Source organism: Telopea speciosissima, chromosome 3, assembly GCF_018873765.1.
Source record: "Telopea speciosissima isolate NSW1024214 ecotype Mountain lineage chromosome 3, Tspe_v1, whole genome shotgun sequence".
Classification (NCBI taxonomy): domain Eukaryota; kingdom Viridiplantae; phylum Streptophyta; class Magnoliopsida; order Proteales; family Proteaceae; genus Telopea; species Telopea speciosissima.
Window position 1 is genome coordinate 19,884,397 of NC_057918.1, and position 27,543 is coordinate 19,911,939.

Consider the following 27,543-nt stretch of genomic DNA (forward strand, 5'->3'; position numbering starts at 1 on the left):
TTGGCATAAATAAGGGCCAATTACCGGGTTCGATACCAGTAAAAACTAGTGCAAGGCGCCTTGCAATAAGGCGGAGGTCGCCTAGGCCCCAACAAAACCACCTGGACACCTAGGCGGCGCCTTGGTGATGCCTTGGTGACGCCTTGGCAACTATGTCCAAGATTCAGCCTGCATGGATGAGAATCTGAATGAAGAAAGACAATTGCAATCAATTTACAATGAGTTCCTTCTTCAAGTGAATGCTTTCGAAGGTAGCAGGCTGAATGGTTTTGGATCACTGAAGATGATCTCAACACTAAGTTCATTCATTTCTCCATGCCTGAGATAGTGAAAGTGTAATATGAGCTTGATCTTTCATTGGGTGTTTGGTCTACAACTTCCATAGTTGTCAAAGCGCTTGGCGATCCAATGCGTTGGAGGGTCTCTTAAGTGCTTAGGCGATAAGGCAGGCACCTATGCGTTCTAGTATTATTATTATTATTTTTTTAATTTTATGTATCCATTATATATTGTAGACTAGTATAGCAAATAGCCAAATAGCAAGTCAAGTTAGAAGTTCAAAACTGAGTTCTGACAAACATAAACAATATATCAAGTTAAAAACAGAGTTTGAACTATCAAATTCCTGAAAATAGGATTTTCAAGAGGTTCCATGAGCTGAAAACTAGATGTCAACAATGTGAATATTCTAACACCTCCACTTTGACAACAACATCAACAACAACAATAACAACGACGACAACAACATAGTTTTATCCCAACTAAATGGGGTCGGCTACATAGATCCTTGCTCTCCTTGCATGTTAGTTCATAATTCCAATGTATCTTAGTCACGGATAATATTATTAAGCAATAACTAACAATAAAAAAGTAAAAAGTCAACAATAAGTGAAGCAAAAAGAACACCAATAAACCACTTGGAAAATTGGGAAAAACCAGCAGCAGAACCTTGTATATACAAGACAGTAATAACCCACGCAGAAAGTCCGCAATTAAGATTCAAAATAAACAGCTCATACTGATAAAAGAGAAAAAACTCTCATTAACAACTCAAACAGTGCCTCATATACCTAGGGGACCTCTCCATCCACCTATTTCGTTACAGAGGAAATAAAAAACAAAGAAGAAGAATAATAAACAAATCAATTAGTCGGTTACATAGGAATGGAGGACTAGAAAAAAAAAAAAAGAGAGAACAGTGCGTCACGGGGAAGGAGAAGAAAGGAAAAAAAAAGTAAAGAAGAAGGAAAAGATAGAAGAAGAAAGAGAAAATAAAATGATTAATCAGTTACAGAGAAATGGAGGGAAAAAGAAAAAGAAAAAAAAAGTGCGTCATGCCCAAGATGCCGTCGCCGCCTTGGAATACTAGATTTCGCCTCAGGGTAATGGGGAAGGTTAAAGACGATAAACCCTTTCTAGGGTTGAGGTTGCAGGGCGTGAGTTGTGAGAGGAGCATTTGAAGTCCTTTTTATATGCTTTGATACCATGTAGGGCCAGTACATGCTATATTATATGCATGCGAATGAGAAAGTTAGAAATAGAATAAAATAAACTGTAGAATTTTAAATAAAAAAAACACATATGCAACTACGGCAAGCGCCCAGCTTATAAGTCGAGTCAAGGTGTCCTAGGCGACACTCAACACACCAAGGGGGTTGCCTTTTGCGTGTTCGACAAATCAAGGCCTGCCTAGCCTCCCCAAAAAACACCTGAACACCTAGGCGCCACCTGGGTGAATGCTTTAACACCCTATGACGGAGCAGTTGAGGATTCTTTTGTTGATTACTTCTCTACAAACTTTTCCACTTCAAATGCTGTGGATCTGGACTTGAATAATCTGATTCAATTCATCACTAATCAGAAGCTGTCCTATAATGATAATCAGCATACTTCCTGGTGAAGAAATTCTTTTTATTTTCAAGAATCTCTTAAGGCTCCGGCCCTCTTTTATTAATCTTCTTGGGATTTAGGACTTTGTGAATTGTACACTGTCTGGTTTTTTAGTACAACATGGCTTGGTTTGTACCTCCCAAATAATTAGACCTCTATTGGATCCGTGGTTCAAGAACTCGGTTTCGGTACTGGTTTCGCCCAGCCAAAAAAGCGAGTTGGTGCAGTTTTTTTTTTTAAACTCGGTTGATGGTTTTGGTGGGTTTTGACCTAGTTTGGTCATTAAACTTGGTATACAGCCTATTTTGGGCCATTTAAACACAATGGCACTATCAAATTGGCCAAAATCAAAGTCCAAATTGGAGTTTGACTTCAGACCCTAGTTTGGTAGACTATGACGTACTAATAGGCCTTATTCTACGCATAATTTAGTAATAGAAAGCAATCAAAGCATACAATTAATATAAAACAACTTAAATAAGCATTAGAAATGTAAAAGTGTAAAATACATCAATCTTAATATATATGATGTACCTCTATCATTCCAAGCCATGTTTCCGAAGCCAGTAAGGCTCAGACTGTGCCACGATTCCCATGTTATAGTGCTGCTGAAGAAATGCGTGTAATCAACAATACAAGTCAAATTTATAATTTTTATTCAAAATTAATTATTCTTAAAGTATAAAACATTATAATGGAAAGATGCATTTGACACCATTTTATTTTTGACATAACACATATGTTGTAAATAATTTTCCAACCAAAACAGATATTTTTGCCTTATTTTTTGAATTTTTGTAATCATATCTTATATTTTCTAAAAAATAAATAAAATAATTTATGGATGAAAAAAAAAAGACTCTGTGAGGCCATAGAGCATCCAAAGGTGTCCAACATACATAAAAATCACTTCCAACCAATCACTATTGATCCTATTTTTTTTTTGTAAGAAATTTACTTTTTCCAGATTTAAAAAAAAAAGAAAAGTAATAACAGAAAAATAATTTCGACTCCATGAAATCATAGATCGGCCAAATATGTGTAACATATATTAATTTGACACCCAAACCATCAAGATTTGAACACATTTTTTGGAAAAAATAGATTTTGGGAAAAATGGTTTACCTTGTAATCCTCTAAACTTTTTTGAATATGTTGTAGATGTAGCAAATTTGATGTTGGATGTAGGTTCTCTGCGCAATCTGACGAATTTCCGGTGGAAAATGGGAGCAAAACCATGTAATTTGGGTGGGGTGTGTGTTCTCTGCTGAGACCAGTAAGATCTCGATTGGTCTCAGTCGAGATCTGGACTATTTATAAAGGGCCCAATGATTAATTGAACCGAAATCTTGGTCGAACTGAGATCTCGGCGAGATATTGTAATCAACCTGTATCACCACTCATATAGTCTCGCCATCTCAAAAAAGCGAGTTTTACGAGATCTCGCCGAGTTCGTGTTCCATGCCAAGAACTTAAGTGAAGTAGTGAACCGAGATAATGTAAACCAGCCATTTCGCCACTCATCTCGTCTCGCCTTTCCAAAAAAGCGAGATATTAGCGTGATCTCGCCAAGTTCTTGTTACATGATTATAGGTTCCTCTCATTGTCTTATTTGTGGCTCTTCTTGCAATGGCGGCTGTTACTTTTTTTCCTATTATTCCAAAGTTTAATATTCTGTAGTAGCTTTTTTGGTTTGTTTTGTTTTTGTTTTGTGTTTTTTTTGGTTTTATTTCTTTAATAGGCATGAATAGAACAAAGGTTTTGCATCTCTACCTGAAGTTCAAACACATGCCACAGCCCACAGGTAGAAATCTGTAAAACATGAGTATCCACATCATATGCAGCTTTTTGTTCCTCAAGTCATGACTTCCCCAGAATCACATGATAACCTTCTAAAGAGTAAATAAGATATCTTACATTCTACATAATCTTTCTACCTTCCATGCCCAACTTAAATAACAAAACCTTCTTTATAATATCCAGAGTGGATGTAACCTACTGCATCTTAAAAGATGCTTTTTTATCATGTAAGAAGGAAGCTCAAATCCACCTATCCGTGGCCTAGGCTTCTCCTCAATCTTCAACTCAATCTAGTTCTTTCAATTTATAATAATGCAAAATATATAGATAATCTGACGTAATAACCCAAGGCTCTGACTTGAACTCTATCTTAAGTAACCTATTTTGACTCGACGACTTTGAATAGAAGAGATAAAAAGAAAAAATGCCGGCTACCAACCCTGCTCTTCCGAATTTATACTTCAGCACATTAGAATTTTAGCTTATATATCATTTAAAAGCCCAAACCTAATAAATTCTTATCTACGCAGCAAGACCACACGACCAGCTATATTTAATTATTTTTCACTAGGACTTTATGCTTTTCTAAGGATCACATAATTAGCGACTCTCCTGTGAGGAGGATCATACACATTGCAAGGCTTTATAGGATTCCCTAATGCTTGTTGATTTACATTAGTGCATGCATACACATGGCACATGTAATTGTTTTTATGCTCCTGGGTGAATTTATAAAAAATTATTCTCTACAGTGTTGGAGAAACTAGGTGTGGAGGCTTTTGCAAGCATTTCTTCAAGCAGCAGTGAAACATCTTCCGTTGGCGTCAATCCTCAACCTTCTGTTCCACCTCCACCATCTTCTGTGTAAATTTTTGTACTAGTTATTTTTATTGATAATGCAAGTGTATAATTCTCTTTATCTCTTGAGATCATGGTTTTTAACATGGATCAAATAATCTTCTGAAATGTTTCTAGAGGATCTCCTCTCTTCTGGATCGGAGTTGGTGTCGGACTCTCAGCTTTATTTTCATGGGTGAGAAGCTTAATGATCAGTTGTATTTCTTTGGTTCTAATATCATTAATTATCTTTAGATGTAAAATCCTATCTCATTACATCCGTTGGCTTTTGTCGTTTTTTTTTTTTTTATTTAAATTTTTTAAATTTTGGCTTTATTTTAACAACCTGAATGGTATGTCCCAGGTGGCAACAAACTTAAAGGTGAGTGTGATTATTCCTTTAGCCCTGCGAGGTACACCTGTGTCTTGGTGAGTTTTATTGTTGCCCCATCAAATTTCTGTGTGTCAGTATGAGAAATTAACAGATAAGAGTTGTAACTTAATTAAGGGTAAACATCTTGTACACCCCCTGAGGTTTGTCCTGTTGTCATGTAGCTCCCAATATTTTTAAAACCTTACTTACAGATCCATAAACTTCACGGTGTTAGTTAGGTGTAGTTTAACAGTGTAAAAGACCAAAATAGCTTTTGTACATCTTTTATTAAGAAGCCAAAACTAAAATGACCAGTACAAAAAAAACAGTTTTGGAGGAGGAACCAAAAAGGGTTTTGGAGAGAATATGGCTGAAACTCCCTGAGCTGGGGAGAACCAGCGTTCATAGCAGCACCACTTCTTCTCCTTCTCCTTTTTTCTCTTTGGTAAACCCTTTACCCTCTCCTATTGACCGACCCATTCCATCTCATTTTCCTTTTCTCCATTCCAACCGAAACCATCCTTTTCTTCTACCTTCTCCCTTCTATTTTTATTCTGGATCTCCTCCACCGTGAGCTCCATTTCTTCTTTCCCACTTCCATTTCCCTACCTTGGCCGAAACCATCTAAACCCACTTCTTTGTTTCATGTACCTCATTTAAGTTTTGAATCAATAACTTGTTTTTTGATATACAAATTTCAACTAGAAACCTTTGAATATGGATACTAGGATTCAATGTATCAGTTGCTAATTCTATTCAGAAATGTGTAAACTATCATGTCGCCAAGCATTTCTAAACTAAAAACATATAGTAGAAGTCAATTGTACTTCTATGGCCAAAGTATGAGTTAAACAATAAAGCCCTAAACGACTGAACCCCATCAAGTCTAATCCAGATAATGCCTTCACCTCCAATCCAGAACTGGTCAACCAAACAAAAGTATGGAAAATTACACGTCAAAAAAATTCTGTAAGTCAACCACGATGATTCTCAAAAATGACTAGGACCTCGATGCCTACCCAGATCCCCAAATCCGCAGAGAAGATCCAATTCCAACCCAAACCAGATCGGAACAAAACATATATCTCGGGAAACTACATTATAGTTCGACACAATCAGAAGAAGGCGATGAGTGAACAACGTCTTCAGGAGCCGAGCTTCCCATATCTCCAGGGAAACCGTGGTTGTCGGGAGACCAACGTGTTGGGTCGTTGAGACCGCCTCTTCATTGAAGAACGAAAGCGAAGGCTGCGAGTGTCAGCGGTTGAACTGTGAGCACCAAAAGAAGCCTCGAACCGAAGTTTTGATTAGACGAAGATTGCGATGGTCTGGTTGCATTGTACAGACCACCAGCCATGGAAGAAACACACTCACACACACAGATTGAGAGAGAGGAAGGGAGCAGATAATGGAACTTTTTAAGCAATTGTAATAGAAAATCTTTACTCCAATAGATTCTAAATTATCTGAGGAGGTAGAGGGATCTTGTAAGGGTTTGTGCGACCATTTGCAGGGATCTACTTAAGGGTTAGAAACCCTAGATGATGTCGAAGAAGGTGCAGGAACAGAGGACTCAAAATTGATTTTTTCCTCCAATAGATTCTAATTTATTCAAAAGGGTATTATGGTAAACTCCTCACCATAAGGGTATTTTGGCCTTTTATGAATTTATGGTAGGCTGACATCATCACTTAACAGGTTCACCCTAACGGAATGGGTATTCTGTCAGTCCCAGGGGTCTGTAAGTAAGGTTTTAAAAATCTTGGGGGCTACATGACAACAGGACAAACCTCAGGGGGTGTACAAGTTGTTTACTCTTTAATTAATGATATTTGCTTTCATTTCTGGCTTGCTTGCTCATGTCTTTCATAAAATCTTAAAGGCAACATCCTTTATTGCAGAGTACAAGCGTTATTATATTCATTATTGTCATGTGCTATGAGTTTTGTGGCTCCTTATCAGGAATGCTGCATGATAGGTAAGTAGTAAAAGAACCATGAATATAAGGATTCAAATCCTCTTGTCCTGATGCTCCTTGGAGACAGAACCTGAAGACTATCTAGAAGGGACTGAACACTATCTAATTCTGCCTTCCTACCCAACTTCCAATCAAGGTTTGAAATTTTCGGATTTCTACCCCATTTCGATTTCTATTGAAACCGAAATATTTCGGTGAAATATCGGTTCATTTTGCAAATGTTGGTCCATTTCGACCCTGCAATTTCAATTGTCATTTCGTTATTTTGCGAAATTTCGGTCATTTTGATCCAAATTTTGAACCATGCTTTCCAAATAGGCCATTTGACAAAGACAACCCACTCCCCAACCATTTGTATTTGATTTCTGATTTTTAATTGAGTCTAGAACAAGAATCCTTCATGGTGGATTCCTCCCCTGCTAGAGGTGCCCTCAACTCTTAACTCGACTTCCATCTCCTGTCATAGCTGAACCAAGTTCCTGTTTGAGGAAGAACTCTTCTAATGCTCTTCCTCTATTGGCAGTCACAGAATCTGATGTAAACCACAGTGTAGATCTGTTCTACAAGAAAGACGGCAGCAAGGAAGGGTGATAGAGAAGAAGAATCGGTCCATATCGGACGAACCGATACCAGGTTCTGTGCTGGTTGGTGTTGTTTTTGATACAGGAAGCTGGTGTTGTTTGGAAGGGCATTAGGATGATTATATATTCTGGTTCAATTGTTCAAAACAGAGAATGCATTTTCTTCTGTATTGATTTATTCAGTAGAGCTGTTTAGCAATTTTTTGTTTATATGACTCTTCAGGTTTAATTAAGTTCACATTCCATACTTAATTGAAGACTCCAATTATCAGAAATTATATTTATGACTCATTCTTGTTGATGGTCTACTTGTCATTTATATAAAATCACAATTTGTAAATTACATATCTTGTTGCAAGTCTATCTTAACTTTGTTTGACTGGTAACTAGAGCTTATGTTCCTCTAATACAGAGGCATTATTAGAAAGAACAGAATTGTAGTCTACTTTTTTGTGCTAATTGTAGTTGGAATATTCTGTCAGAAATATGCTATGCAGCAAGCTTTCAAGACAATGATGGGTCAGATGTCCACAGAAAATACTCCATTCAGCAATGCTGCCTTTCCTCCGGGATCACCATTCCCATTTCCAACACCCACTGCATCAGCACCAGCTGCATCACCTTTCCCTGCTCCGTCTCGAGCTGCAGTTACTGTAGATCTCCCTGCCACTAAAGTAGAAGCAGTACAAGAAACAGAAGTTAAAGTTGACCCAGAAGTAAAGAAGGAACCCAAAAAATACGGTATCTGAGAATATTGCTAGTAGTGGTGCCATTATCTAATTTGAGTAGAGCATCTTTTCATAATTTGAAACTCCATGAAATTTGCATTCTAAAAATAATAATGCATTTTGTTCTTCTGATTACATATGGAATTGTTTTGTGCTTAATCAATGTGCTTGTATGCTGCTATTGATTGAGATTTTCCACTGGCTGTTGGAAATTTTTTTTCTTGTTGCTTTTGTCTAGTTTTGATGTCCAGCTTCATTCAGAAGCTAACGGTTGGAAGGCATTGTATTATTATTATTGTTGTTATTGTTGAACTTCTGCTAGAGGCAGCATCTGGAAAAAATATTGATTTTGCAGTCCACTCTGGTTCTGCAGACGTTGCCTTAACTAATTGTCAACCCTCTCAATGCTCTACAAAGAAATGATCCATTTTGTAGCCTGGGTACAACCATGTATGTAAATTAATGATTTATTATTAAATTAATTGTTGATGAATATTAATTTAATTGATTATAAAATTTTAAATATTAAGTAATTGTAATTTGTTAATTAGTGAGGAGTCATTAAAGTTGTTTAGTAATTGAGCAAGAATAAGAGGAACAAGAAGAGCTATTATATGGAAAAAGGAAAACTAAAGAAAGAATTGCTATTTCCCTCTATCACGCTTCTCTTTTTAACCATGTTTCTTCCAATACCCCTTATTTCTAGGTTTTTTTCCCCCTCTTTTTGGGAGCTTCATTCTTTAGGCAAAATTTCAAGTGTCAGGACATGGGAATGTTTCACAAGTCTGAGGCTCTTATAACATGCCACATGTTTCATGATAAGAGGATGGGGTGATTACCATCTAAGATCCCCCACCCTTTCACAATTAAAAGATCAACTATAACAAACAAATAGTGTGAATTAGTGGTTTCGGTTCCCTTTTTTTTGGACAGTCAAAAGAACTTAAATCAATTTCTTAAAACTCATACTAAATTAGATGGCTATTAAGTCTTTAAATGGGTAGCAAGGTTCGAAGTTACAGTTTTGAGCCAGGTGAAACCGAAGTATCTCGCGAAATGGCCGAAACTTGGTTGAAAGCTGGTAAGTTTCGGTTGCAGGTACGATTATTGGTTTTGAGGCCCAAATGACCAAATTAAATTTAGTGCTAGAACACACAATTCAATTAAAACAATTAAAATATGTATTAGGAATGAATAATCATAAAATTAAATGCCATTTCATAATTATCAAATGTTACACATGGTTCATTACAAACTTTCTGAAGAGATAAACTGTAACGCCCCAAGAGTACGGCTCAATACCGGCCTACCTGGGAGATCGTTGAGGCGTCCCCACTAAGACACGACTGACTACCAGGGGGTTTGGGAGATCGGTGAGGGGGTGCAAACTTAGTCCCACATCGGCTAGGGAGGGAGTTCCTGAGGGATAAAGAGTAGCCTCCTCTACTTGGCATGACGCGTTTTAAAGCCTTGAGGCCCATTGGGCCAGAGAGGACAATATCATGCCAATAACGGAGCTGGGTCATTACAGTGGTATCAGAGCAAACTCCCGACACCGATGGTTGGGGCCACAACAGGGACGCTGTGCCTGTAAGGGGGGGAGAATGTAACGCCCCAAGAGTATGGCTCAGGCAGATAGTTGAGGTGTCCCTACTAAGACACGACTGAGTACCAGGGGATTTGGGAGATCGGTGAGGGGGTGTAAACTTAGTCCCACATCGGCTAGGGAGGGAGATCTTGAGCTATTGATAAAGAGTAGCTTTCTCTACTTGGCATGACGCGTTTTAAAGCCTTGAGGCCCATTGGGCCAGAGAGGACAATATCATGCCAATAGAGGGGCTGGGTCGTTACATAAACTGAACACTGTTCGAGTCCTATTATCATATGTTGTTAATTTGGGATGGGATCTACAACAACTTGATGTCAAGAACGCTTTTCTTCATGTAGAACTTGCAAAAAATGTGTATATGGATATTCCTCTATGTTTTTCATGTGACAAGACTCATGGCAAAGTCTGCAAACTGAACCGTGCACTTTATGGGCTAAAGTAGTCTCCTTGAGCTTGGTTTGGCAGGTTTTATAAGGCCATTATTTCTATGGGGTACAAGCAGAGTAATGCCGATCATATCTTGTTTATTAAACGATTTGGCTATAAAGTCATTATTCGTATAGTTTATGTTGATGATATTGTGATCGAAAGTGATGATGATGAAATCTCCTATCTTAAGAGTTTCTTAGGACAAGAGTTTAAAATAAAAGATCTAGGAAAATTAAGGTACTTTTTTGGGATTGAAGTTGCTCAGTCTTCAAAAGGCATCTATCCCTCTCAAAGGAAGTATGTCCTTGATCTTCTATTTGAGACTGGTTTATTGGACTGCCATCCTTGTGATACACCTTTGAAAGCTAATATCCGACCCAAGGATAAAGATGGTGAACCAGTTGATAAGGGCTGCTATCAGCGGTTGGTGGGAAAATTGATTTATCTTTCACACACATGGCCGGATATTGCCTTTGCAGTGAGTTTGGCAAGTCAATTTATGCATTGACCCCTTGATGTAGATCACAAGTCCATATGTACCCGCACGAACAAGCCCCAAAACCAGCCTAGTAACGTTGTGGGATGCGACTGCTATAAGAAGCAGCCTGGTCTGATGATGTGGCAAGTTTTTGTTGGTTCAATGGAGCATCACCTAAGACAGCCCCAACCAGAGTGAAGCATGAAGAAAATAAAAGACCAAAATACTGTTCACGTGAACAGTGTCACAGCCCATATTTTCCAAGTGTGGAGATATTTTTTTGAAGATTTTGTTGACCCATCACTCATCAAGTGGAGAAAGATCCCATCCTAATGGTGTCAAAGTTTAGTTTCTATTTTTAGTTTTAGAAAGTTTATTTTATTTCATATAGGTAGATTTTAATTTCAGTTTGTTTCAATATTTGTTTCCTTGCTTGTTTAGAAGGCTGGATCTATAAAGCCTTAGTAGTTTCTATTTTCATTAGGTTTCTATTTTTTTTAGAAATTGCTAATTCTTTTAGGAGTTTCTATTTCTTAAGTTTCTAACTTTGTAAGCTGACCTATTCCATTAAATAGGCAGCCCCTCTTGTAATAGAGACAGATTTTGGAGAAAAGAATTGTCAGGCTTTGTTGCCATCGGTTATGGGAGAAATTCCATGTTTCAACAGCTGGGATAGCTGTGGGTGAGAGACCCAGGGTGAGAAGCCCATTCCCCTACCCCCCCCTTCTCTTCTGTATCCGTTTCTTCTTCTTCTTCTTATCCTTTTTATGTTCTCTTGCATATGTAACAGAAAAGTAACAATAAAAAAAGAGTTGCAGTTTTTAATTTGTTCTTTTCATCGATCCTAGCTGCAATTGATCTCTCACTGGTTCAAGGTCGATTCTTGCATTATTTGGTATCAGAGCTAAGGAGAGGCGATAGACACGATCGATGGTTGTTGCATTCTACTTGAAGATTCATCATGCAAGTCAAATTCGACAACTCTACCAAACTCGAGGGCGAGTTTTTTTCAAGATGGGGAGAGCTCATGTAGATCACAAGTCCATATGTACCCGCACGAACAAGCTCCAAAACCAGCCCAACAAGGTTGTGGGATGCGACTGGTGTGAGAAGCAGCCTGGTCTGATGATGTGGCAAGTTTTTGTTGGTTCGATGGAGCATCACCTAAGACAGCCCCAGCCCAAGTGAACCAGGAAGAAAATAAAAGACCAAAAATACTGTTCACGTGAACAGTGTCACAGCCCATGTTTTCCTTGTGTGGAGATATTTGTTTGAAGATTTTGTTGACCCATCACCCATCAAGTGGAGAAAGGTCCCATCCTAATGCTGTCAAAGTTTAGTTTCTATTTTTAGTTTTAGAAAGTTTATTTTATTTCATATAGGTAGCTTTTAATTTCAGTTTGTTTCTATTTTTGTTTCCTTGCTTGTTTAGAAGGCTGGATCTATAAAGCCTTAGTAGTTTCTATTTTCATTAGGTTTCTATTTTTTTTTAGAAATTGCTAACTCTTTTAGGAGGAGGGGTCATCCGGAATAATGAGGGAGCAGTCCTGGCAGCTTTTTCTAACAGCTATGGGATGTGCACTAATGCTATTGTAGAGCTGAGGGCTCTGAGGGATGGCCTCCGCTTATGCCATGATCTGGGGTACATAGATGTGCTTGTTCACTCGGACTCAGAGACCACTGTTAGACAGAAAACTCATATGAAGTGTAACCTGTGGCAGGGATGGTACTGGTTTGATGAGATCCTCCAGCTGATGGAAGCGACTAGGGTGACGGTGGCATTTGCTTACAGGGAGAGCAACAGGGCTGCTGACTGGCTGGCCAAGCAGGCTTGTGCATCGCAATGCTCCATAACCTTTCAGCCGGATAACTTGCCGCTAGGCGGCTTTCGATGTATAGTGAGGGAAGATAAAGAGGGCCTGCCGGTCCTTAGAGCTTAGAACTTGGTGTATTCTTATTAGCTATATAGCTTTGGGTTGGGGTAAGGCGGGACGTCCCCCCCAGTATTCGTTATTCTTTTTTGTCTTAATAAAATTTAGGGGCTGGCCCAGGTCCTAGAGAAGTTCGGGTTAAAAAAAAAAAGAAAAAAAAAAAGCTGACCTATTCCATTAAATAGGCAGCCCCTCTTGTAATAGAGACAGATTTTGGAGAAAAGAATTTTCAGGCTTTGTTGCCATCGGTTATGGGAGAAATTCCATGTTTCAACAGCTGGGATAGTTGTGGGTGAGGAGCCCATTCTTCTACCCCACCTTCTCTTCTATATCTCTTTCTTCTTCTTCTTCTTATCCTTTTTATGTTCTCTTGCATATGTAACAGAAAAGTAACAATAAAAAAAGAGTTGCAGTTTTTAATTTGTTCTTTTCATTGATCCTGGCTGCAATCAATCTCTCACTGGTTTCTCACTGGTTCGAGGTCGACTCTTGCATTACCCTTATTTCGCTCATATGGAGGCTGTTCTTTGTTATTTGAAGTCAGCGCTTGGAAAAGGGGGTTCTTCTGTCTTCTCATGATCATCTTCGTATCGAGGCCTACACAGATGTTGACTGGGGTGGATCCCCTGATCAAAAATCTACATCAGTTTATGTTACATTTGTAGGCAGTAATCTTGTCACGTGGCGGCTTCATCGTTGTCACGATGCCTTGGCGACCCAAGGTGCTGGAGAGGGTCCAAAGTCAAGGCGACACCAATTAGGTGATCAAGGTGTCCAAGGCGCCTGGACACCTAGGCGTCGCCTAGGCGACACCTTGACAACTGTGTGTGGCACAACAAGAAGCAAAACGTGGTGGCCAGATCTAGTGTTGAAGCAAAGTTCCGTGCTATGGCACAAGGGATATGTGAATTACTGTGGCTCAAAAGCTTACTCCAAGACATTGTTGTTCTTGTTCATCTTCCAATGATGTTGTACTGTGATAACAAGACGACAACAATTAGCATTGCCCATAACCCAGTGCAACATGATCGTACCAAGCATGTGGAGAGTGACAGACATTTCATCAAGGAGAAACTAGAGAGCAGACTGGTTTGTGTACCCTTTGTGAAGTCAGACGATCAATTAGCTAATGTTTTCACTAAGGGGTTCGGTGGAAAGGTTTTTCATCCTATTTTGTTCAAGTTGGGCATGTGTGACATCAATGCGCCAACTTGAGGGGGAGTGTTGAATTGTGAAATTGTATGCCACAGGGGCATACTTGGCTTTTCCCTCTCATAACTAAATCCTAATATGTCTATTAATTAGAGTCAGCTATGAGGAGGGCATACTTGTAATTTTTCCTTTGTAACTTTGTTATAAATAGAGGGTTTGGCTGGTCACTCAGCCGTCCAAGCATTACAGTCCTATTTTCTCTTTGTTAACACTATGTAGTAACTCTTAACTGCCTAGATGCCTTTTAAATATGTGCAACAAGTCACCCATAAAAAATAGGTAGTTAACCAATCTCTTTGGAGATCAAGTTGATAATCATTTGTGACTTAACAGAGAGGACAGTCGACCAGCTACAAGCTAAGGCCAACTCGCAAAGGTTGGAAGAAGGCTAGCCAGTCAGTCCCTCGCACTGGATGATCCAACTGGACGTCCCTTGTTGTATGGATGACTGACCTATGGATGGTTGACCATACAACTTGGTTTGTCTAGAAAATCTTCCCCAGAGCAAGGGTTTTGATCAAGGACCGTGGACGGTTGACTGTGTGTCCAGACAAATGACTGGCCAAAAATAGCCATTCGAATATAACGGCTATAAAAAGAGCCGTTGAAGTGTAACGGCCATAAACGGCTAGTCTGAAGGTCGACCAGACCAAGCTGGTGGTCGACCATGTGAGGCTCAACAGTCAGAAACAGCTAGTTCTCTGACTGTTATGTATTTGCCTATGTATATGGACCTCATTACTCCTCTCACTAGCCCTTTGGTATCATTTATTGCCTGCTCTAACTGAGCATCTAATAAGGGCCCAATAGGTTGCGGGAGTTGATTCTTTATCTTTTAAATCCACTTTAGACAGAGGGTTTATAATTGCGCTGTATATTGCCTATCTGCCTATTCAAAAGGCTTGTATTCCTTTAGTTGTAAGACTCAAGTATTCCCATGTGAGTTGAAAGATTAAGTGTGTACTTTTAGAGACACCTAAGTTTGGTTGTGATCCTAGGAAACAATAGGTTAGGTGGTTGTCTTATGCTTGGAAACACCTAGGTTTGGTTGTGATCCTAGGAAACAACTAGGTTAGGTGGTTGTTCTGTAAAACCACTGGGTGATTCCCACTGAGGAAACAGGACTTGGGATCTGGTGGTTTTCCTGAGTAAAACTACTGGGTTGATTGGTTGTCCTGAGTGGGACTTGGGTTAGGAGGTTCTCCTGAGTAAAACCACCGAGTGGTTCCCCACTAAGTAAACAATACTGTAATGGTTTTGGTTAGCACCAGTAAAAGCTACACCTTAGTAGAAAACCTGGAACCAGGTAGTGGATGTGGGCATTTGCCAAACCACTCCAAACTTTGGTGTCTTGTCTTGTGCACTTTTTTATCTTCTGGTCTCACTACATTTACCGAATTAGCTAGCATTCTCTGAGCTATTTCCCATTCAACCCCCCCTGTCGGGCTACATTAACAATCCACACTAACAGTAATTGGGGTTTGTTAAAATAGGATTTTGATTCCGCAGAATGATGTTTGGTGTAGGGTTGGGTGAAATTAGGCTTTAGGGCCATTCAAAATTGTCTACAGGTACCAACAATGTTTCTGTGATGGATTTGCATGGATCCATATCTTAATACTTCATTTGCTAAAATGGGATATATTTGTTCTATAGCTTTATCATATTTATAAAGGAAGCACTATACTTTGATAAGCCATTTATTAGTCAATTATTATTCTTTTCTTTTTTATATAACCAATATCTTTTCAGCTCCAAATATTATGCCTTTTTTCATATTTCAATGTATCCACTCCCCAACTTCTTGTCATATACCGCATAATTTAATCTGATTTTAAAACTATTACCCATCGAAGATTCTCATTACTCTTCTTTATGCAGCTTTTGTAGATGTTTCTCCAGATGAGATGCTGCAAAAATCTCCATTTGAAAGCTCTGACGAATTAGAAGGGACAAGTTCTTCCAAGGATGTTCAGTCTTCTGTGGAAGTAAGTTCTGGTAATTGAGTTATTCTTTAGGGGCTTGAATGCTCTGATGGCACTTTTAATTAGTATATTTTGAAAACTTTTTGAAGGTTTCTCAAAATGGTGCTTCTACCAAGCAGAACGTAGGTGCTTCTAGTGAGCAATCCAAATCTACTCGTGAGTTAAAGACCTACTATAACTACTCTTTTCAACATGGGCATGCAATGAATTTCTATTAGGAAGTTCTATGTTGGATTAATTTCAGTATGCATACATGATCTTCAAATGTGACACTTACCCTGTATCCATGAATCGTATCCTTACCCTGGTGACCTGGTCTTTATTTCTTATCTTTTTTGCCAAGTAATATCTTACTGAATTTTTATGGATAGGGAGATGCAATTACTTAAAGAAACTCAAGAGTATATGTGCATGGCTAATGGCAGGAAAAGAAGAAAATTAACAAAGCTCTTGACACAGCAGGAGCAAAATCATATTAAGAAGCAATCTGATTTCTGGGGAAGTAAACCCTCTTGGTTAGTAGATCAAATAACTAAGGCTATGTTTGGTTGGCAAGAAATGGATAGAAAAGAAAAGAAAAAATTCAAAATTTTTTTTTGAATTTGAGGAGAGAGAGAAATAAATCAATCATTGTGTCATTATGGGTTTCTGTCATCATGACACTATGATTGATTATGTGTCTATCTCTCTCCTCAAATTAAAAAAAAAAAATTGAATTTTTTCTTGCTATCCATTTCTTACCAACCAAACATAGCCTAAGGCATTAGGAAGGTAGAAGTAGAAAGCTACCAGGAAAAATTGATAAAAATGGGTGTCCTTTTCCTTAAATAGACCAGGTTTGCAGGCTTGAATCATTGTGCCAACAATGCATATGAAACATTTCATTTGTCTGGTTGTTGCCGATTCATAGTTTTAAATAGAAGCTGCTTCACTTGTACCTGATGTAGGCTTTGGATTGGCATGAGTTGTTATGTTTCCTAGTTACAGGTTGTAGAACTTTTTTGGTAGTTACCTCCTCAGGTCTACTTTGTTTCTTTAAAGTAGCGTACCTATCATGTATGGTTATCCTTTCCTCCCTCTCCTAAGTCCTATCTGATTTGGACCTTTTGCTTTTCGAATAACATTTGCTTCCACATCCCCACTAAGTTATGCATTTATGAACAGAAGAACCGGGTTCTGTCATGTCAGTGGAAGCTTTAGAGAAAATGATGGAAGATCCAACGGTGCAAAAGATGGTCTATCCGTAAGATAGCCTCCTATCTAGCCTCATATCATTTCTATTTGTTTCACCTGCTATAGTTTGTATTTTCTGATGCTGTAGACCAATATGAATTTGTATAACTTGTATTGTAAACTGTGAAATTATAATTCTGCTACATGTAAATTGTGTAGCACCGTATGATTTTGTCAGATGTGTTCTCCTCGTAGATTGCTTGCATGTTCATGTTTCGTGCAGGAGACCTTTTTGGATGCTGCTATGCACTTATTTGGACACTACTGTGTATCTTTTGCATATAAGCTAAAATCAACATGGTCCAACTTGATTGTTTTCTTTCTATCTTAGATTTCTTGTGGATTGTTCCTTTGACTCACTTATTTAACATGCATTATAATTCACTTAGTTACTTACAGTTTTATGTGTTGCCATTAGTATTACTTGCTTTGACTTGCCTTTCACTTGTATAATATAGTTATATTTATTACACAAAGAGGCAAAAGATAAAAAGTATTCTTCCATACTGTAAGCATCAAACAGTCCTACTGTTAGGGTGCCTTTCATTTTTGGGAGGAAACGTGAATTACATATTGTGGAGATATTCAAAACATCAAGTACATGCGTTCCCATTTCTGAATTTTAGGGGTTTGCTGTGTCATTTTCTAAACAAGAACTGTTGTCTGTGTCCACAGTTAATAGGTAGCAGTAGTACTTGATATCTGATTTTATCTAAGTTGCATTTTGTATTGCAATATATGCTTGATTGATTTCTTTAGAATTATTTTGCAAGCATCTGATTTGTAGCTGAAGTGGCCCCCTATTCATGGAACAAGAGCTCGCTGAGATCTTGGTAATATCTCGGTTTTTTGAAAAACCAAAACAAGATGCTAAAAATGAGAAGATTGCATTGTCTCGCCGAGATCTCGGTGGTCGCGGTCATCTCGGGGGAAAACCTTTGTATACTGACACTTATTTATACTAGAAACCAGGATAGACACTTTTTTTTTTGGGTGAATAAATATGTATTACCATACCCCAGGGGGGGCTGGGAAAAAGAGAAAGGAATATACAAGGGAAGAGGGGGGAGGGGAGAAACAAAGCCGACCTACGCAGAGGTGGCAATAAAAAGGGAGGTCAGATCAAGACCCCAAAAAACTGCAATGTGCCTATTTCTAGGGGTGTCTCTGATAGCACGAAGAGGGATATGTGCCTATCTCTGATAGGATAGACACTTAATTATGCCTAATATCATTTAAGTAAATTCATTTACTTAAGAAATTATTCATAAATAAGAAAATACCCCCTATTTGAATCCAATAAAAATAGTTAAAAAATCAAATTTCATAAAGATAAAAAGTCAACCCCCCGTTCAAGAACAAAAACTGGATTTTCGGTAATAGGTGCAATTTTCAACTTTTAAATGTTGGGTTTTTTCCTCAAATCTATAAATTCCATAAATCTTAATATGATACATTGGTAAAAACCAAAAGTGCGGTAAAATATTATTTTGTTTTGATGTCTAAAAAAATATTTTCATTTAGAGTGATTTTGACAGCATTCGCGCGCACCAGATTAAGTTTGACCGAAACATAACTCCTTCAATATAGATCAGATTTAAGCAATCTTAGATTTAAGTTTGACCGAAACACAACTCCTATTAGTTTGACTTTGTTTCCCACTAAGTCAAACTCCTATTTGAACTTGATTTGGAAAATTTGATAGTGCTATTGTGTTTAAATAGCCCAAAATAGGCTGTATACCAAGTTTCATGGCCAAACTAGGTCAAAAACCCATCGAAACCATCAAGCGAGTTCAAAAAAAAAAAGTGCACCAAATTGCCGAGATCTCGGTCCAACTTGGTTTTTGGCTTGATTGAAACCAGGTCCAAAACTGAGTTCTCAAACCATGCCCCTATTCCTCCACCCCAAGAAAAAGAAAAGGGGAATTAAAAACTCTGGACTTGATGTCAAGACAGATAAGAAGTCAAGAAGCTCACATGGCTTTGGCATGTCTCTCCTTTGGAAGGAATGAGAAATTTCTATGGAGTGCAATGCTTATAGCTTCTTTTCAGTGTACATAGGAAGAAACAAACAATAGGTTGATCCAAAACAAGCAAGCGGAAGTTGTGGAGGTGATTGAAAGATTCAAAGAATCAAATGTAAGGTTGCTCATTGCTCAATGGGCCCAAGCTGATGTGTTGTTTGAGGACATTCCTAGTATTCAGTTATTTCAGGAATGGTCTCCAATTTTGTTCACGAGGGATAAGAAATAATGAGTTGGCAACCCCTCTCCTGAAGTTATGGTCAAGCTCAACATTGATGGGTGTCCTCTTGGTAATTCAGCACTCTGCAGAATTGGAGTTGTGATCCGGTTATGGGATGGCAAGGTGGTTGGAGCTTTTTCAGGCCCCACTGCTGAGGGAGGTTCCATGAGCAGAGTGACAGAGGTAATAACTCAAAAGGAATGGAATTGAGTTCTTGGTGAGCAGGGATTGGATCCATGCCACTGTGGAAGGAGGTTCAGCAAATGCCATTATATGGGGGTCTAATTTGTGGAAAACTCCTTGGTGCTTTAATCATCTGATCAGTCCAGTTTGACAGCTTACACCGAGCTAATAGTTCAGGTTGCAACCAAGAAGTGCAAATGAGCTTGCCAGTAAGCAAGGGGTGGTCACATTGTAGTATTTTATATATATCCCTATTCCGTTGTTGAGTTATGATAGATAGTCCATGTTTGACTTAGCATGGGTTTAAGGGAATGGCCCTTTGGGAACGGGTCTGGCCTTGTTGCTGTACGACTATTGCAGTCCTTTTTTTCTTATGGTTTTCTCTTTTATCAATAAAATTTTGTTTCATAAATAAAAAGTAGAAAAACATGCACAAATCAAATTGTGAGAATTAATGTGACATTCTAGTCAGTTCAACCATGAGATCCTTAAATTTGTCTCATATTGTAGTAGACTAATAGTTAGTTAGTTAGTTACTACTCTAAATCCACATTGAAAAGGCAAACAATTTTACATGCACTATTTTAAAGGGAAGTAGTTTTCTGTCCGGGAGTGTAGCCTACGCCAGCACTCCCATTTGTCTATCTCTCTCCTCCTCAAAACAAGGGGGCAGAGGTGTCTTTTCATATGGGGAGGAGAGAGATAGACTCATGGGAGTGCTGGTGTAGGCCACACTCCCGGACAGAGAACTTTCTCCCTATTTTAAATTAGTCATATATAAATCATAGTTCTCAAGGCGTCTCCTAGGTGTCCAAGCAGAATTTTGGGGAAGGCGACTGACCACCTAGTTGTTTAGGCACGCAGTCCCAAAATCCTATCGGAGAAGGGAAATAAGAGGGGAGGGAGAGAGAAAATAAGGGAAAATGAATGAAAAGAGAAAGGGAGGAAGAAAAATAGGGAAAATAGGAAAAAGAGGGAAGGAGTTGCAGCGGCAGGTGGCTGCCGGAGTTGCAGAAAAGAAGAGAAGAAAGAAGGGGGGAAAAAATCCAACCAGAATCAATGGTGATGTTTGTTGGATTAAGCGCTTGTCAATCCCCCAAAAGACGCCTTGTGAGGGAAGGTGCAACTTTATTTCCTTATTGCACACCAGCCAGCGCGCATCTCTCCGTGCCCTAGCCGGGATCTGGGCGGGCGTTGGATTCCCCAACAATCCCCCCCCAACGCACGCTCAGGGACTACTCGCAAGTACAGTCTGCTCTGTAGTATGTCGCACGCGGGGAGACTCGAACTCGCGACCACCTGCTCTGATACCAATTGTCGGATCAAGCACTTGCCAATCCCCCAAAAGACGCCTTGTGAGGGAAGATGCAACTTTATTTCCTTATTGCACACCAGCCAGCGTGCATTGCTTCGTGCCCGAGCCGGGATCTGGGCAGGCGTTGGATTCCCCAACACTGTTACCCGTTGGAATCGCCATAATCATGGGTGTCATTGGGAGGGGTGGTAGGGTTTCAGTCTTTCAGAGTTGTGAAGTATGAATGAAGATTGAAGAGGTCGAACTTGATAGTGTCTTTCTTTACAAAGTTAATCCATGACTTCACCTGCATTATATCCTGTACACAACCCCATAGGAGTGTTAGTAACAGAAGCATAAAATATTAAAGTTTTATATTTTACATCTAACTCCTTCCTTTTGTATATGCACGCCTAGGTGACCAAGATGATGCCTAGGCGCCTGGCCACCGCCTTGGTTTGCCTGGTCTTCGTGACAACTATAATAGAAATAACATATGGATCTCATTATTTCTTTTGTTAATAGCATTCTGTTCATATGATACTACCTTTTTTCCCCCCCTAGAATATGGACATCATAAATCATTTGATTTTTCTATCAATAAAAAGTTGCCAATCCTTTTTTGTGTCACTGCAGCTATTTGCCTGAAGAGATGAGGAACCCTGCTACCTTCAAATGTAAGTTCTTTATAAAATGCCAATCCTTTCTCCCTTTGTTCTCTCTCTTTCCACTTTCTCTATTTGCTGCCTAAACTTTGGTCAGATTCCTACTGTGATCATTTTACAAGATAATCCAAATAAATCTCGCTTTCGAGTACAGTTTCAACTTGTAAAGTTAGTTTCACCTTACCAGTCAAAAAAGTCTCATGGAATCAATGTGCAACCAATCCTCTCTCCAAAGAATCTGAGCAAATGAAAAAAAAAATCCAAAAGAAATATGTAAGGAAGGAGAAATTTTTAATCAGGATAACATCAAGCTAACTTGACTGAGTCTGTAATGCATATTATTCGACAGGGATGCTTCAGAATCCACAATACCGTCAACAGTTACAAGAAATGCTGTAAGTTTGTAAATGCATTTGTTACTCTGTGTTTATGCAATAAATATGTTGATTATGTTCGTGCAGCTCTATTTCTTCATTTGTTTTGGTTTTCCTTTTCCATCAGTTTGTGTGTGTTCTAACTCTCTATGGATTTGTTAATTGCTTTTGTCGATCTCAAGAATATTAGACCTAATAATGGATTTTTCTTGGTGATATTTATTCTTGCTCTCACTCTCTTTCACTTCCCACAACTTCTGGGATGCTAATGGCATTAAATGCTGTAGGAATAAGCCTTAAATTGATTTTTTGATGGATAATCTCTTGATTTTTATTTGGCACTTATACTGGTCCTTATAACATTGGAGTAAAAAAATACTTCATATAGGGGAGAGAATTTTCCCAATTTGTCCTATGATCTTTATCTGTTTCAGGGTTAATAGTCTGTGATATCTTATCCAAACCGATCCTCATCTCTCATGATGGTAACATGTATCTTTTATTAGAGTGAAGTCAAATAAGTGGATGCATTCTCACTGAAAGCTTTTGGGTGTTCCTTTAATCGGGGAGTCTCTAGATGAATTTGTTCTCAGGTAGAAAATTTTCTTTGAGGGTCCCCTCCGCTAGTGTGTCTGTACATACTGTGGTTTGCAAAGTTCTCTTTTCTTCTAACCCACTTAATGGTCATTCTTGTCTGTTCAACACTACCTTCTACAGTTTTTGGCACCAATACTCTGGCTGCTTGCAGAGGGATAAAAATTACCATCAAAAGATCATGTAGAAGATCCTATGGACTCATTCAATGTTGGTGTTGGCAATGACGAAACCAACCCCTGTTTAGTTTTGGGACTTCTCAAGACCGAAATATTATCAAAATTTCAAACCATGCTTTATTACTTCTTTATAGTGGAGATTAATCACCAAATAGTGATAGACTGGTTGAGACTTTGCCTTCAATGGCCAAAATGCATATGTACTGAACTGTTTTGTCAAACCTTGGATTTTGGGGCTTAATTGTACTGAAGACTGTAATGGTTTCTCATGCTGGTTGATTTCACAAGAGGTCCTTGAAATATTTGCTGCAGTCACACATTCAATTCGAATAATTTTTTTTAGAGCTTTTAAATCACAGTCTCTCTTGAAGTTAGATTCAGTTTTGCTTCTGTATTTTTTGGTTTTTTCCCTTCTGTTTTATGCTTCCATCTATCTAGTTGGCTGCAGTTTTGATTGTATTACTTGCACATTTTCCTAGCTTTCAACTTTTGGATGGTCAATCATTGTTCATTGGGACATAAGTAGTTTTTCCAATACTTTTGGCATTTTGTTGCAGAAACAATATGGGAGGGAGCACTGAATGGGACAATCGGATGATGGATTCCTTGAAAAATTTTGATCTTAGCAGTCCAGATGTCAAGCAACAGTTCGGTGAGTTTGAAAGTACCATATCTTCAACCACCCTCCCCCATCCCCCAAAAAAAAGGTACCTTATTTCCTATTTAAGCTGCATTTATATGTTTTCCAGTGAGATCTACATTGGGGATGATCTAACAAATTGAAGTGGAGATACTGCTCATCTATCCATGAAGTGGTCTGGTTCTCGTTTAACTGCCCATTTTGTGAAAACAGAAACTAGGAAACAAACCAGGATAACTGAAAATTAAAGAGGGGCTGTTCCAGTTTAACCAGTTCAGCTAGCTGCTCCTGTCCCATTTTTAATTGTGGGTTAGATAGTAAGTAATGACATTAAATGAATCAACTGAACGGCCGTGATTTTACAATAATTTGTAGCTCCACTTAGTAAATGAATGGTAATTTCATTCGAATGCAATTATTAATGTATTGGCTTGGACATTGCCCTGGACCCAGTGTTGGATTCAGTATAGCGAGTTATAAGAGACTAAAAATGGAACTTGAAATTTCTCTTTAGAAGGATAGGTTTTAGGGGAATGTTGGTGGCAGGTGCTACTAATGATTTGGTATGGTTTAGGGCATTGGAGTATGAATCTTGGTTTACATGTGTGCCTGTGTATCTAAAGATAAGCTTGACCTAGATGTCGAGTTGGGGTTAAAGGGTTTGGATATGCTTTTTGATGGTTCTGAGTTAAAGTCCTTTATTTTTCTTATTATTATATTTTATTTGATTGTATCTTATATATAGGCTTTTCCTGTTAAGGTGGACTAGTTGGTTCTTAGTTAAAGGCCTTTAATTTTATCGTTATTTTATTTATACCTTTTATATGGGCTTTGCCTGTTAAGGTGGACTAGTGTTTTTTTTTTTTTTGGGGGGGGGGGGGGGGCGGGGAGGGTGTTGGTGGTGATGAGGAAGTTCCAATATCACTTCTATGGGTCTAGGTCCCTTTACTACATGGGTTAAGCTGAGTAACTGATGCTTCAGTTGCACCTCTGTTGACCACACGCAGCATCTGTGCTCTCAATTCCAACAAGATTTTGACATCTCTGTAAGAATCAAGCTTGAAGTTCCAAATCCATAAAAAGACAAGCTTCAATAAGCTCTGGATAGAAGTACATTCTTAGGAAATTTCTATTCAATTTCAAGTTAAGGAAATCCTATAAGAAACTGTCTATTGATGTATTATCATGTCTTCTGAGAAATTTCAGGAAACACATTTCCATCAGTCTCAGCATGGATGACCCATTGTTGAAGTGTCAGGAAACATATTTCCATCAGTCTCAACATGAATGGTCCAGATTTCTACCCTGCCTTTAGCATGGAAGTGTAGATTCCATCTCGAAAGCTGGATATGACGTTTCAATGATACAAATGTAATGGGTATGTGATAACTTTTCTTATCAGTGCCCGAATTAAGAAATTGCATACAACGAATGGGTAGTGGAGAAGAACCAGAGGTGTTGAAGGGTTACAGATAGGCTAGATATAGGAACAGTGTTTGCAAACATGCTAATGTTGTGTTTGGGGAAGCTGTGGGGATTGGATTAACTAACAGATCTCATGCACAGCAATAGCAGGTCGCTTGGATCAATGATACTGAAGTTAGAAATTGGCGAAGGTGTGTTTCACTAATTCTTTGGCGAATAGTATGGGGTCCAACATTCTGTGATGTGCTTCACTGCTTCCCTTGAAACTGTCAGATCCTTTGGGACGCTTATGCTTTATGAGAATAGATATCAGCCTGTGGTTCCTATTTGTTTTTTAGTACAACATCAAGTTGACATCTATCAAAAATTTGCTTGATGAGTTCTAGGCAGTGGGTTTCATTCATTACTTCAAGGGGTGATTGAGTGAGCTTTGATTCCCCCAAGTCAGCTAAGTTTTCCTTATGGTGGGAAAAGTGATCCATTAGCAATCAATGAGCTTCAGAAAATTCAGTCCCCTTGGAATCTAGTGTACCACCAAAAAAATAGCCATTTTGAACACTGGCTTCATAGTCCCACTGACCCTGATGGCTATAATTTGTTTTGAAATATTTTGATTATTTCTGGATGATTTTATCGTGTTGGACTATTGCAAGATTGAGCCCAAGTTCCAAGACACAAGGACTCTTGATTTTTTATTTAATTATTCCAACATGGACGGCTTGGTACCTTCTAATTTCTGAAATAATTCTAGCCAAGAAAGTAAGAGATCTTTTGCTGTTCTAAATTGACATTGGGTCTTAAATTGTATTACAGCTTCCGAAATAAACTCTTAATGAATGGATGAATTCCCTGAAGTAGTAACTTTCAAATAAGAGTCTTGAAAACCTAAAAGAAATTTGAGCCTATTGGATATGCATTCTTAGACTCTTGGGAGCGCTCATATACACTTATTTAGTTGCGTATGTAGTTATTCTGCAAGACATGGTGCAGAGTCACAAAACTATAATCTTGGTTCCACTTGACCCAGCATGGATCTTGGACAAAGCCGCTAAACTTTGACATTCATTTGATTATGATCCGTCATCAGAACTTCTAAGCTTGCTATTTTTGTGCTATTGTCTTCTGTAGTATGATGGTTGGTGACAAGTATATTATCATGAACCTTCATTTCGTTTTTTCGTCTCTAGAATTTAAAACAAGTGACTCAGATTTCCGTTTCCTTGATATTCTGTACCTTCTATTCTACAGACCAAATTGGGCTCACACCTGAAGAAGTCATTTCAAAAATTATGGCCAACCCTGAAGTTGCTATGGCATTTCAAAATCCAAGAGTTCAAGCTGCCATCATGGATGTATGCAGACACTTAGAGTTCTTTAGATTGTGCTCCTCTCTCTCTCTCTCTCTCTCTCTCTCTCTCTATATATATATATATATGAAACTTGCTGACGATCATTTACTTTTGCAGTGTTCACAGAATCCTCTGAGTATAGCTAAATATCAAAATGACAAGGAGGTGAGCAGTTATAACTCTTGCTGTGAAACATGTTAAACCCTATTAGTTTAGATCGAATGGATTTTGTTCATAGCAAATATATGGTGTATGGAAGCTATTTACAAGAAAACCTCCATTTTCTGGTTCATGAGAACAACAGTAGTATTGAAACCGCCAGAGTTATGGTTCCTTACATTACGTCAAATTATGGCTGTCTTCAGCTAACTCTCCAAGTTGGAGTAATTAGTTCTGATTTTTATTTTATTTTTTTTTGTATTTATCTTTTTGCATCAGGTTATGGATGTTTTCAACAAAATTTCAGAACTCTTCCCTGGGGTGACAGGTTCACCTTGATTTCCCTAGTTGGTCGAGGGGGTATATATGTGCCCTACTTCCGCATGACCATGTGCTGAGGTGCACTTAGTCTCTTAATGACACCAGGTGTTAAAGAAGTGCACAAATTTCATATCAGTTCCGGGTGATCTGATGAAGTCGGGTTTCTTCATTTCCTGATTGTCCTTGCTTTCGAAGATGTATTAAAGCACTAAGTCCTGGTTGTGCAATTGAATGCATGCTCTGGTAGCAGTGCTAAAGGTGTGCTGTATATCCTCTTTGCTAATCAAACAGATGCATCCATCTTTATTGTCTTAGGGTGTAAAAATTTTACAGATATGTTTTTTACTTTAATCTATGCTTCATTTTTTTTCCCAATTGGACTTTTGTTGGTTTGATTGATTGCTTTATTGGCTAATGGACGAGTCCTTCCATAATGAAGTTTGATTTTTTTTTAATTTCTGTTTTGCCCGACCAAATTTTGTTTTTCATGTTTAACCATTTAATTGATTAAAGCAATCCCTGCCCAATAAAGGAATCCATTTGTTATTGTATATTCTCCTCAGAATTTCAACTATTTGATGAAATTCAGTTTTGGCTATGTTTGGTTGATAAGAAATGGATAGAAAAGAAAAGAAAAAGTTACAAATTTTTTTTTGAATTCAAGGAGAGAGACACATAAATCAATCATTGTGTCATCATTGTTTTTTTTTTTATCGTGACACAATGATTGATTATGTTTTTATCCCTCTCCTCAAATTCAGAAAAAATTGTTGTTTTTTTCTTTTCTTTTCTATCCATTTCTTGCAAAGCAAACAGAGTATTAGTGTTCATCACAAGAAGAAAGGAAACCTAAATTAAACCGTCAACCGAATCTTCGGTAACCATTTTGTGACTTTTATGCATAGTAATGGTAGGAGATGGTTTTTGAAAGTATATGAGTTTTAAATTTTTTATCAATTAATCCATAATCATTCTGTGGGGATTTGGGACTCATTAGTTTTCTTGCAACTCTTGCACGTACTGATATGTATAAAAAAAAAAGATATCTAT

At 38.3% G+C, this 27,543-nt stretch overlaps 1 protein-coding gene across 1 annotated transcript in view; it reads left to right on the plus strand.

Annotated features, from left to right (window-relative positions):
• Window positions 1–26,818, plus strand: part of LOC122655747 (protein TIC 40, chloroplastic-like) — a 28,745-nt gene extending 1,927 nt beyond the window's left edge. The window contains exons 2-14 of the mRNA XM_043850059.1: window positions 4,443–4,554; window positions 4,666–4,723; window positions 4,892–4,909; window positions 7,942–8,200; window positions 15,728–15,834; window positions 15,921–15,987; window positions 16,996–17,074; window positions 21,424–21,464; window positions 21,802–21,847; window positions 23,157–23,251; window positions 25,913–26,016; window positions 26,131–26,178; window positions 26,452–26,818. Of these exons, the coding sequence (XP_043705994.1) occupies window positions 4,443–4,554; window positions 4,666–4,723; window positions 4,892–4,909; window positions 7,942–8,200; window positions 15,728–15,834; window positions 15,921–15,987; window positions 16,996–17,074; window positions 21,424–21,464; window positions 21,802–21,847; window positions 23,157–23,251; window positions 25,913–26,016; window positions 26,131–26,178; window positions 26,452–26,511 (1,094 nt within the window). The 3' untranslated portion in view covers window positions 26,512–26,818. The remainder of the gene's footprint in view (window positions 1–4,442; window positions 4,555–4,665; window positions 4,724–4,891; window positions 4,910–7,941; window positions 8,201–15,727; window positions 15,835–15,920; window positions 15,988–16,995; window positions 17,075–21,423; window positions 21,465–21,801; window positions 21,848–23,156; window positions 23,252–25,912; window positions 26,017–26,130; window positions 26,179–26,451) is intronic.
• Window positions 26,819–27,543: the final 725 nt, after the last annotated feature.